The 13,137-nt window shown below is 42.0% G+C and overlaps 1 protein-coding gene across 1 annotated transcript in view; it reads right to left on the reverse strand.

Annotated features, from left to right (window-relative positions):
• Positions 1 to 13,137, reverse strand: part of wu:fj29h11 (uncharacterized) — a 101,897-nt gene that overhangs the window by 76,115 nt on the left and 12,645 nt on the right. Inside the window, exons 3-5 of the mRNA XM_057826172.1 lie at positions 8,186 to 8,817; positions 1,757 to 1,910; positions 1,441 to 1,679 (exon numbers count right to left, since the gene is read on the reverse strand). Of these exons, the coding sequence (XP_057682155.1) occupies positions 1,441 to 1,679; positions 1,757 to 1,910; positions 8,186 to 8,812 (1,020 nt within the window). The 5' untranslated portion in view covers positions 8,813 to 8,817. The remainder of the gene's footprint in view (positions 1 to 1,440; positions 1,680 to 1,756; positions 1,911 to 8,185; positions 8,818 to 13,137) is intronic.

Here is a 13,137-nt window from a genome sequence, read left to right on the forward strand (position 1 = left end):
AGAATGTCCACAAATGAATGGGAGGTGACTCAGAATCAACATCTGCTGTTGATTTTGTGTTGAAATGACTCAAAATCAACATTTGCTGTTGATTTTGAGTCACTTACTTTTGCTTTTGGGGCATTTATGGGTCACTTTCTGTGCATTTTGGGGCATATACAGGTAATTTCCTGTTGATTTTGGGTTACTGAAGCGGATATGACTCAAGAATGTCCCCAAATGAATGGGAAGTGACTCAAAATCAACATTTGCTGCTGATTTTGTGTTGAAGTGACTCAAAATCAACATTTGCTGCTGATTTTGAGTCACTTCCGTTTGCTTTTGGGGAATTTACGGGTCACTTTCTGTTTATTTTGGGGCATTTACAGGTCACTTCCTGTTGATTTTGGGTTACTGAAGAGGACGTGACTCAAGAATCTCCCCAAATGAATGGGAAGTGACTCAAAATCAACATTTGCTGCTGATTCTGTGTTGAAGTGACTCAAAATCAACATTTGCTGGTGATTTTGAGTCACTTCCATTTGCTTTTGGGGAATTTACGGGTCACTTTTTGTGTATTTTGGGGCATTTAAAGGTCACTTCCTGTTGATTTGGAGTTACTGAAGAGGATGTGACTCAAGAATGTCTCCAAATGAATGGGAAGTGACTCAAAATCAACATTTGCTGGTGATTTTGAGTCACTTCCATTTGCTTTTGGGGCATTTACGGGTCACTTTTTGTGTATTTTGGGACATTTGCAGGTCACTGCCTGTTGATTTTGGGTTACTTAAGAAGATGTGACTCAAGAATGTCCCAAATGAATATAAAGTGACTCAAATTTTAAAATTTGCTATTGATTTTTGGTCACTTTCTTTTTCCTTTCGGGGCATTTACGGGTCACTATCTGTGTATTTCGGGCATTTACAGGTCACTTTCTGTTGATTTTTGGGTTACTTAAGAGGAAGTGACTTAAGAATGTCCCCAAATGAATAGGAAGTGACTCAAAATCAACATTTCCTGTTTATTTTCGGTAACTTCTTTTTGGAGTGTGTGGGGGGGGGGGGGGGGGGTACTTACAGCATTTACAGGTTACTTCCTGTTGATTTTGGTTGACTCAAAAGAAAGTGACTCAAGAATGTCCCCAAGTGACTAAAAATTAACATTTGCTGTTGATTTTGAGTCACTTCCTTTTCCTTTTGGGAATGTCCCGAAAAGACTGGCTGCGAATGCTCTGGCTTCAGTGGCGTCGTCGCCGCAAGATGTCCAATCCAGTTAAAATGAATTGGATGTCTAGCGCTGCCAATGGCAGCCAGCGAGCAAACACAACACTATTCTAATAGAAGACTTTGGCAGTGACCTATTGGTTCATTTTGTTTTTTAAACAGCTCATTGATAGAATGACTTCTTCTCACAAAAACACTTCAAAGTGTGTTATTTCAATCCAATTTTCTTGATTTTCACCTTTTCTTTGGTGACCAGCTCTCCCTGTTTTGCAAGGTCTCGTATCACATCCTCCATCAAACTTTCGACCTCGTCCGGATTCACAGTTCTTTTCTTCTTGACTTGGTGTGCTTCATCATCCTCTACAGCTTCTAGAGCCCGCACATTATCTCGATGGACTTCTCTCACCTGAGCGTTATAAGCTTCTCTAAAAACTGCATCGCTTGTTTTGTCCGTTTTGACTGCAGTGCCCTGTTCCACTGCTCAGGAAGGGACATAACAAACGGTTAAGCAAATATATTTTCCTGAACGATATCCCAATGAAACGCTCTCGTACCTAACGGAGTGGGCAGATTCTTCTGGAGAGATGATTCCAAACTGTCGTACATGGATGAGTAGAGCTGAGCTGGAAGCTTTTTGCCAAACTGTTGGTAATAGCAAACTCCCAGTCGATCCATGGGTGGCTGAGTAAGTTGGTATTTTTCAAATATCTGAAAGAGATGAACATGCTTCAATACAGGGGTGTCAAACTTGCAACTTTCTTGTTCTTGTTGTTCTTCCTGCCCACGGCCCGCCCCGCGAGAGTCTTCAAAAGACTGAATGTTTAACTAAACATTGTCATTTTCTCTGAGGAACCTTTTGTTGACTTGTGATATGGTGACTTTGGAACGAATCTGCCTCCTCGCCTGAGTCTGTTTCTGTTTCGCCTTGCCGTTTGATCGCTGTCGACCTGAATAAATTGTCTACTAGTGCCTTTTTCCAGCTTTCAAAATGGAGTCAGTACAAGGGGTTAAGACTAGAGGTGGGAATCTTTGGGCATCTAACGATTCGATTACGATTCAGAGGCTACAATTCGATTATAAATCGATTATTGATGACACCCCCCGCTATAAGCTGCTTTTAATGTTTTGTACATTAGTTACAAAAACTGCAAAAAAAATAAAAATAAAAAAAGCCTCGCAGGCTTAAATATACAACTATTTCAGTATCAAGTTAACAGTTAAAAACAATAAATAATATACTCAAATCCCCATTCTGTATCAGCAGCTTTAAACTACATTCCATTATATTATTGTTGTGAATCAACCGTTAAAGTTGTTAAAATTGCTCCCGTTATTCCATAATTCCCCTTTTGTCTACTTTCGACATATGAACGTTTTAAAACTATTTTAAAGATAGATTCAAGTCGATATTTTACCGATTTAGGAGTATTTTAGATAAAAAGTTAATTAGGTTCGCTTGGAAGGTTTGCTACAACAGCCTTGCAGGGAAGTCTACTGCTTTAAGATGGCGGCCGTTTACTAACGCCCGCATCTAGCTTTCTCCAGATGTGCTGCTAACGCCACCGAGTCTATTTTGCATCTAGTCCTATATAAATATGATATCTACCGTACCATTATGTGGACGTACTTTGTAGCAGCTGTCGGCAGCAGTCAGGTATGTTGTTGTTTTTTTTAATCTCGCGGCATGTGTTGAGCTAGAGCCGTGAGTTGAGCATTGGCATTACCTGAGGGGCCGGGTAATGACAAGCATGATGTTTAGCTACTCTTGCTCCGTTCCTCATTGCGTCCCAAAGGCCGCGCGGCGCGCTGAGTATGTTTTACTTCCGCTTTACTTGACATATTTAAATAATCGGAATTTGGATGTTTGTGAATCGTTCTCAAATCTTCCACGGCCGAATCACGAATAATCTAAGAATCGGAAATTTCGCACACCTCTAGTTAAGACTAAGGTGAACGCGCGGAGTTTGGCCTTTTGGCCAGGTTATCGGATTTCCGCTGGAGCTGCGCCAGCGCAGGCCCAGCGGTACGGCTAGCGTGATTCTGGCAGTCTGGCTAAAGGGTCAGATACCTTCATGTACGATGAATATAGTAGCGCTATCGTGAGCAATTGTATTGACACCACGTGGGGGGCCTGATGACCCAGATGAAAAAGGAAGGTGGGGTGGGGGGATGTGCTTAGGTGGAGTGGATCGTACACGAATCGGCAATGTGAGGTGTAGAACCCAGTATTGTTTAAGTCCCTTGTAAGTGTGGATAGGTTTACATCCTATTCTATGCTGCTTGATCACTAGTTCTGGCACCTGAAGTTTCTCTTTTTGAGTGTGTCTAATTGCACCCAGTCATGCGTGACTCCCATGCAGACAAGTGGAAAAGCTGTGCATTGACTGTTCCGACCAGTCGCGGGAGGTTCGCCAGTAGGCATGTGCCGGTTACCGGTTTCACGGTTTACCGTGGTGTGAAAACGTCGCGGTTTCAAAACCACTAAAATTTTCCGTCAGACCGTAGGACGGTATTCGCTATTTTTCTTGTGTCAAAAATGCAGCCAGAAGCGGCTTGGCGCAGCAGCGCTCACCCCCTCCCTTTAGTTGCTGTGTGTGAGAGTGACGCTATCGGCTACACAGCCAGCTAACCCAAAAACAATTACTCCAAACATGAGGCGTACTGTTCTTCAATTTATTGAGCTCTCAAATCGTGGTAAGTTTAATATACAAAATGAATACATTTAAAATGTTGTACAATTAGATTTTTCCATGTGAGTAGCTTCCACAGATTAGCACCATGGAAAAAATTCGCCAAAAACAAAACATACATTTTCCTTTCAAATTCAATATACAAACTAAGTAAAAGCTTACAAAGATGAACGTTAGCCTAGGCTCAGCTGGGAGAGCAACTTCGTTGAGTGTTACAGCCGCAGAGTGAGAAAACAAGCTTGATTCGCTTGAATGAAGGGGAAAAAGTGATAGCATCAAAGATCGCTAATTGCGAACGATGATCTTGCCCTAAGCACAAATCCACGTTCGCTGGATCAAGGTGAGGTCTCACTCCCAATGTGTTTAAAAATTTTTTTTTTTTTTTAGATGAAACCTTTCCACAACAATATTGACATTTTAACTAACTTATGCATTTTTACCTAACTTATGAATTCCTTATGTTCTTTTTAACACAAAGGCATGACATCATGTAGACTAGAGTTGACACAGTGGCTGAAAATGGCGAAACTTCACTTAAGCTTTTCCACCCTCAAAAAAAAGTCATGCAGTATAAATTTTTAAAAATTTTAGTGTTTTTACTTTATAGAAATTATTTTTTTCTTGCTGTAATCTTGTGCAACTTGAGCTATGGCTATAAGTATAGTCTATAAGTTATATTTATTTTAATTTTATTTCAAATATTTTTTTATTGATAATTTATTTATTTTAACAATATATTCATGTTCCAATTTGCAACTATGGTCTGAAAAAAAAAATCCTGTTCAATGGAAAAAAGTTTTTGTTTTTTTTAACCCATACATCTCAAAATTTTGGGGAGCTATAATTGCAATACCATGAAACCGCGGTATTTTTGCTCACGGTTATCGTACCGTCAAAATCTCATACCGGCACATGCCTATTCGCCAGCCTCTCGCAGCTTCAGCAAGGAGACTGCAGTCATCCCCCCGGGACCCAGGTTGGTCCCCCAGACCACCCCGTTTAACCAGCCTTCAGGGAAGGAATGAGGGGACCCGCCACCAACCCCCACACCAGCCCACACTACCGCCCGCCCACCCAGGCCACCTCCACTACCGCCACCACCCCCCAGCTGGCACGGCGCACCATGGGACCCCCACGGCCTACAAGACCCAGGGCAAGAGAGGCTCCCCACCCGGTGTGAGCCACCCCCCGCCGACCCACCACCACCCGACCAGCTACCCGCGGCAGATCTCAAGCAGAATGCCCAGACCAAAAAGAGAGGGGGAAGGCGGAAGCAGGAGAGCGCCGAGGAGCCGTCGCCGCGGGCCCCCACCCATCCCATCCCTGCAACCAGCAGCCAAGCGAAGAGGGGGCCACATCCTAGGAGCCACGCCATAGAGAAAGAGTGTGGGACCCACCTACCACCATATTACTGTGGCTGCCAGGTCCCTGACTGGCATGCATTACCCAGCACCGTGATGAGATTGTCTGGGGAGGGTAGTGCAGTGTATGCATTAAAATAGGAGAGTCCGGCTGAGGGCAGTGGGACCGCAGCATAGAAGTTCTTTCCAGATGCTCATCCCACCACCCCTTGCCGAAGCCCCCCCCCCCCCCCCCCCCCCCCCCCATGGAGTACGTTCTAATGTATGTGGTGCGCTAAAAGAGGTGCGGGAATGGCGGGCTCTGCGACTAGAAGGGAACTGTCTCATCAACCCCCCCCCCAACGGTCCCAGCCGCCCCACATCCTCGGTATATGATGCAGTAAAATCATTCAATAATATCATCGTCGGTTTAGGGCCAATATGCATGTTGCCTTCAAAGTGAATGTCGAATGGATGGGAGCTGGTCAAAGTTTAGCACTGCAGTTACACTTATTAACCATTAGATGTCTCCAACTTGATTGGGATTTGTTATGTGAGCAGACCATTTGCATTAATGGTGTAAAAATTAAAACAACAATAAATGCTTGAAGGATTATTAATTATAAACTCATTACATATAAGTACTGCGTGACCAGAAAGAAATAGTCACTAAGAAAACTAGAAAAGTAATGAAATACAGAAATCTGTGGAAAAGCCCTGCAAAATGCATCTTGGGAATAGTCACTGCTTTGGCCCTGTTCAGATTGGGTACCTTCCTGTTGATTTTGGGGGTCACTTCCTGTTGATTCTGGGGCATTACGGGGGAACGTCCTGTCAATTTTGAGGCATCTCGGACTGCGTGTAGATATCAGGTCTCTTCCTGTTGATTTTGGAGCATTTCGGGTTCACTTCCTGTTGATATGGGGGAGTCCTGGTTCACTTCCCGTTCACATTGGGTCACCTGTTGATTAGGGGGGATTTCAGGGGTCACGTCATGTTGATTTGGGGGCATCCCGGATTTTGTGTAGATATCGGGTCACTTCTTGTTGATATGGTGGGATTTCGGGGGGCACGTCATGTTGATTTAGGGGCAGTTCAGGGTGATTTCCTGTTTATATTGGGTCACTTGCTGTTGATTTTGGGGCCTTTAGGAGTAACTTCCTGTTGATTTTGACGCATCACGGACTTTGTGTCGGTATTGGGTCACTTCCTGTTGATTAGGAGGGATTTCGGGGGTCACATCATGTTGATTTGGGGGCAGTTCAGGGTGTTTTCCTGTTCATATGGGGTCACTTCCTATTTAGTTGGGGGCCTTTAGAAGTAACTTCATGTTAATTTTGAGGAATGTCGGACTTTGTATAGATATCAGGTCACTTCCTGTTGATTAGGGGGCATTTAGGGGTAACTTCCTGTTCATATGGGGGAATTCGGGTTCACTTCCCGTTTATATTGGGTCACTTCCTGTTGATATGGGGGGATTTTGGGGTCACGTCCTATTGATTAGGTGGCATTTTAGGGTGACTTCCCGTTCAGATTGGGTCACCTATTGATAGGGGGGATTTTGGGGTCACTTCCTGTTGATTTGGGGGCCTTTAGGGGTAACTTCATGTTAATTTTGAGGAATGTCGGACTTTGTGTAGATATCAGGTCACTTCCTGTTGATTAGGGGGCATTTCGGGATAACTTCCTGTTCATATGGGGGAATTCGGGTTCACTTCCCGTTTATATTGGGTCACTTCCTGTTGATATGGGGGGATTTCGGAGTCACGTCATATTGATTAGGTGGCATTTCAGGGGGACTTCCTGTTCATATTGGGTCACTTCCTGTTGATTTTGGGGCATTTACGGGTAACTTCCTATTCATTTTGGGGCATCTCAGATTTTGTGTAGATATGGGGTCACTTCCTGTTGATTTTGCGGCATTTCGGGTTCACTTCCCGTTCATATTGGGTCTTTTCCTGTTGTTTTTAGGGGATTCCGGGGACACGTCATGTTGATTTGGGGGCAATTCAGGGTGACTTCCTAGTTATATTGGGTCACTTCATGTTGATTTTGGGGCCTTTAGTGGTAACTTCTTGTTGATTTTGAGGAATATCGGACTTTGTGTAGATATCGGGTCACTGCCTGTTGATATGGAAGGATTTCGGGGTCACATCATGTTGATTTGGGGGCAGTTCAGGATGATTTTCTGTTAATATTGGGTCACTTCCTTTTGATTTTGGGGCATTAAGGGGTAACCTCCTGTTGATTTTGAGGCATCTCAGACTGTGTCGATATTGGGTCACTTCTTGTTGATTAGGGGGCATTTAGGGGTAACTTCCTGTTGATATGGGGGAGTTTGGGTTCACTTCCTGTTCATATTGAGTCACTTCCTGTTGACATGGGGGGTTTTCGGGGACACGTCATGTTGGTTGAGGGGCAGTTCAGGGTGACTTCCATTCATATTGGCTCACTTCACGTTGATTTTGGGGCATTTATGGATAACTTCCTATTGATTTTGAGGCATATCGGATTTCGTGTAGATATCGGGTCACTTCCTGTTGATTTTGGGACATTTCGGTTTCACTTCCTATTCAAATTGGGCCACTCCCTGTTGAGTCACTTGAGTTGGAAATCAATAGGAGTGAATGGAAGTTTTTGTGCTATTGAAATGAATGGCGAATAAGGCCACTGGAAATGAATGGGAAATTTTGCCCTTTAGAAAATGAATGGGTAAGTTTATGGCAAATTTTGGCCAAACCGTACATTTTTAGCAAAACTTTTGTGTTTCAAAAACTCCCGTTTTTAGGCAAACAGTCATTTTTAGGGCGTCCAACGAAAGAGAGCCCACGTCTCGTGACAGTTCTGGTTGTTTTGGTGTATGAACGATGTCGTGGGTAGAGAACAAAAAGAAGAAAAATAGAATAACATACATGGTAGCTTTGTTATATCAATAGCTATATTACTGACTGACCTCTGCAATTCTCTTGTAAAGACGCTGTTTGTCCAATTCATCATCAGCGAGCGTGGATCCAGTGGAGAGAGGTTCACCAGGAAGGGTCTGAGGTGTCCCTGTTGCTGATATTTCAGCTCCATATGCATCTTGAGGCTGGTGGATCCTGTGAATCACCAGCTGCCCTATCACTACCAGGTCGTTGCTCAACGTTGCTAGCATTGCAGGAATGGAACTGAAGCCTAAAGCGTTCCACTTCAGCTTATGGCTGTGTTTCTCCCTGTAGACCGTACACAGATTCTTCATGGGAATCCCTTGTGGAAATTCTTTCAACATGGTCACCAAGTTTTCCATTTTTTGTTTCTTCTTTTTTTCCTTTTTTATTTTTGTGTAGTCATAAGTTTCTTCAGTTTCAACTGTCCAGTCATCGCTGTTGGAGTGCTTGTAAAACACCCTGTCTTCCTCTACGAACAAGTCTTCATCCATACAGGTTAACAGTGCGGCATTGGACGTAAATCCCATGTCGGCTGTAGGAAGGTCACAACCATATCTCTTGTTGTAATACTTATTAATTTTTTTGATGGGGATCCCTTTTGGGTGCCGCTTCACCATGGCCACAATATTTTCAAAAACGTTCGCCATCTCCATTATTTCTGCCCGTGTGGGGAAAAAAAACGTGCCATTAACACCACAAATCAGAAAAACAAAAAAAGTTACTCCACGGGCAATTGTCGGCTCATAAAAGTTGATACTGTTCTGATTCTGTGCTTTAGACGGATGCACCGCCCTCCACCATTCAGCTAATTGCGAGTTCTGTATTACAGTGGTATGAAAACGTATCTGAGCCTTTTGGAATTTCTCACATTTCTACATAAAATCACCATCAAATGTGATTTGATTTTTGTCAAAATCACACAGATGAAAAAAAACAGTGTCTGCTTTAACTAAAACCACCCAAACATTTATAGGTTTTCATATTTTATTGAGGATAGCATGCAAACAATGACAGGAGAGTGAAAAATAAGTGAGTTAACCATCACATTTAATATTTTGTGCCCCTCCCCTTTGGCAGCAATAACTTCAACCAGACGCTTCTTGTAGCTGCAGATCAGTCTGGTACATCGATTAGGACTAATCTTGGCCCATTCTTCTTGACAAGACTACTGTAGTTCAGATTCTTTGTCAAAATCACACAGATGAAAAAACAGTGTCTGCTTTAACTAAAACCACCTAAACATTTATGGGTTTTCCTATTTTAATGAGGATAGCATGCAAACAATGATAGAAGGGGGGAAATAAGTAAGTGAACCCCCTGTCTAAGGGGACTTAAAGAACAATTGAGACCAATTTTTACCAAACATTTTAAGTAAGGTGTGTGCCCAATCACTGATGAGTGGTTTAAACCTGCCCTGCCCATCTGATCTTTGTCAAAATCTCAAAGATGAAAATAAGTAAGTGAACCATCACATTTAATATTATTTTCAATGCCCCCCTTTGGCAGCAATAACTTCAACCAGACGCTTCCTGTAGCTGCAGATCAGTCTGGTATATCGATCAGAACTAAACTTGGCCCATTCTTCTCGACAAAACTCCTGTAGTTCAGTCAGATTCTTTGTCAAAATCAAACAGATGAAAAAACAGTGCTTTAACTAAAGCCACCTAAACATTTATGGGTTTTCCTATTTTAATGAGGATAGCATGCAAACAATGACAGCAATGGAAAAATAAGTAAGTGAACCCTCTGCCTAAGGGGACTTAAACAATTGAAACCAATTTTTACCAAACATTCTAAGTCAGGTGTGTGCCCAATCACTGATGAGTGGTTTAAAGCTGCCCTGCTCACAATAAAACACACACCTGGTAAGAATTGTCTTGATGAGAAGCGTTGTCTGATGTGCATCATGGCTTGGTCAAAACTGCTATCTAAAGACCTTCGATCAAGGATTGTTAATTTGTATAAAGCTGGGGAAGGATACAAAACCATCTCTAAAAGTCTGGATGTTCATCAGTCGACAGTCAGAGAAGTTGTCTCCAAATGGAAAGAGTTTGGCACTGTTGCTTCTCTCTCAAGGAGTGGCCGTCCACCAAAGATGACGCCAAGAGTTCAGCGCAGAATACTCAGAGAGGTAAAAAAGAACCCTAAAGTGTCTGCTAAAGACATAGAAATCACTGGCACAGTCCAATATCTCTGTGCACACATCAACTATATGTAAAACTATGGCCAAGAATGGTGTTCATGGGAGGACTCCAACAGAGGAAGCCACTGCTGTCTAAATAAAAACATTGTTGCTCGTTTAATGTGCACAAAAAAGGCACTTGGACACTCCACAGAAGTTTTGGCAAAATATTTTGTGGACTGATGAAACCAAAGTTGAATTGTTTGGGAGTAACACACAAAGTCATGTGTGGAGGAAAAATGGAACAACTAACCAACATCAACACCTCATCCCCTATCATGATTTGGGGCTGTTTTGCTGCCTCAGGGCCTGGACAACAGTGCTGTCCTGCTCATCACTTTTCTGCTCAGGTTCAAACTGGAAGGGCAGAACCGACGACATGTTTATGTAGCTAAAAAGTGACATTGTGTAAGGCTGGCAGCGCCGCCCAGTGACTTGTTGTCTACAAATGTAGAGAATTTGGCACTCTTGCTTCTCTCCCAAGGAGTGGCCGTCCACCAAAGATTATGTTAGCGCAGAATACTCAGAGAGGTAAAAATGAACCCTAGAGTGTCTGCTAAAGACTTACAGAAATCACTGGCACAGTCCAATCAATATCTCTGTGCATACATCAACTATATGTAGAACTATGGGAAGTCTCCATGGAGGATGCCACTGCTGTCTAAAAAGAAAACATTGTTGCTTGTTTAATGTTCGCAAAAAGACACTGGGACACTCCAAAGAAGTATTGGCAAAATATTTTGTGGACTGATGAAACCAAAGTTGATTTTTTGGGGAATAACACACAACATCATGTGTGGAGGACAAATTGAACAGCTCACCAGCATCAACACCTCATTTCCACCGGGAAGAATGGTGGAGGAAGCATCATGGTTTGGGGCTGTTTTGCTCCCTCGGAGCCTGGACAATTTGCAATCATTAATGGAAGGATGAATTCAAAAGTTATCAGGATGTTTTGCAGGAAAACCTGAGGCCATCTGTCAGAGAGTTAAAGCTAAAAAGAGGACTGATACTGCAAAAAGACAATGATCCAAAACATAGAAGTAAATCAACTTCAGAATTGTTTTAGTAGAACTAAATACAAATTCTGGAGTGGCCAAGACAAAGTCCAAACTTGAACCCCACTGAGATGCTGTGGCATGACCTAAAGACAGCGATTCAGGCCAGACATCCCAGGAATTTGACTGAACTACAGCAGTTTGTAGAGAGAAATGGGCCAAGATTAGTCCTTATCAATGTGCCAGACTAATCTGCTAGGGTTGTTCCGATCATGTTTTTTTGCCCCCGATCCAATCCAGATCGTTTTTGTTTGAGTATCTGCCGATCCTGATATTTCCCGATCCGATTGCTTTTTTTTCTTTTTTCTCCTGATTCAATTCCAATCATTCCTGATAATTTTTCCCGATCATATACATTTTGGCAATGCATTAAGAAAAAAATGAATAAAACTCGGATGAATATATACATTCAACATACAGTACATAAGTACTGTATTTGTTTATTATGGCAATAAATCCTCAAGATGGCATTTACATTATTAACATTCTTTCTGTGAGAGGGATCCACGGATAGAAAGACTTGTAATTCTTAAAGGATAAATGTGACTTTGTATATTGTGACTAAATATTGCCAGCATCAACACCTCATTTCCACCGGGAAGCATGGTGGAGGGAGCATCATGATTAGGGACTGTTTTGCTCCCTCGGGGCCTGGACAATTTGCAATCATTAATGGAAGGATGAATTCAAAAGTTATCTTATAAATATAAATGTGACTTTGTATATTGTGACTAAATATTGCCATCTAGTGTTTTTGTTGAGCTTTCAGTAAATGATACTGTCGCCATCTAACTGTTCTGCCCAAATGCATGATGGGAAGTGCAACCATGACTTTGCGTAGTGGCACCAATTGATATATCTTCTCTGCTTTGGGAAATAACATAGGGTGTTAAGAAAAAGATCAACTACTACCTTGCTTCCCCACATTGCTTCCCACGATATTTCTAATTGTTGAGAGAGGGATTGTAAGGCTTTAGCCAATTAAAAAAAAGCTCCAAAGATTGCCAAAACTCACTCTACTCATTTTACGCTGCCTTTTAGCTCTACATATAGGTAAAACGGCACCATTATAGATTGAACGCGACAATGCGTGAGTAGGTCGTGCAGCGTATGCGTTAATTGCGTTAAATATTTTAACGTAATTCATTTTTTAAAAATTAATTACCGCCGTTAACGCAACAAATTTGATAGCCCTACTTTAAGCCAAAACTAAAGACTCTGGATGAGTGTAAGACATTTTGTCTGTAACGTTAAATACAATTACAAAACGATTTAATTAAAATATATATATATATATTAAAAAAAGGCACGTCCGATATTTTTTTGCCTATTCCGATACTTTGAAAATGACGTGATCGGACCCGATCGATACATCTTTATAATCTGCAGCTACTGGAAGTGTCTGGTTGAAGTTATTGCTGCCAAAGGGGGGGCACAACATATTAAATGTGATGGCTCACTTACTTATTTTTCCCCCTTCTGTCATTGTTTGCATACTATTCTCAGTAAAATATGAAAATCTATAAATGTTTGGGTGGTTTTAGTTAAAGCAGACAGTTTTTTCATCTATGTGATTTTGACAAAGATCCGATCACATTTGATGGTGATTTTATGCAGAAATGTGAGAAATTCCAAAAGGTTCAGATACTTTTTCATACCACTGTAGTTCATTAACTATAAAACAATGTTAACCCAACCCTTGCCTGACACACCATAGAACAATGCTGTTTCAACTGCA

The sequence above is a fragment of the Corythoichthys intestinalis genome, chromosome 21 (assembly GCF_030265065.1).
Source record: "Corythoichthys intestinalis isolate RoL2023-P3 chromosome 21, ASM3026506v1, whole genome shotgun sequence".
NCBI lineage: Eukaryota > Metazoa > Chordata > Actinopteri > Syngnathiformes > Syngnathidae > Corythoichthys > Corythoichthys intestinalis.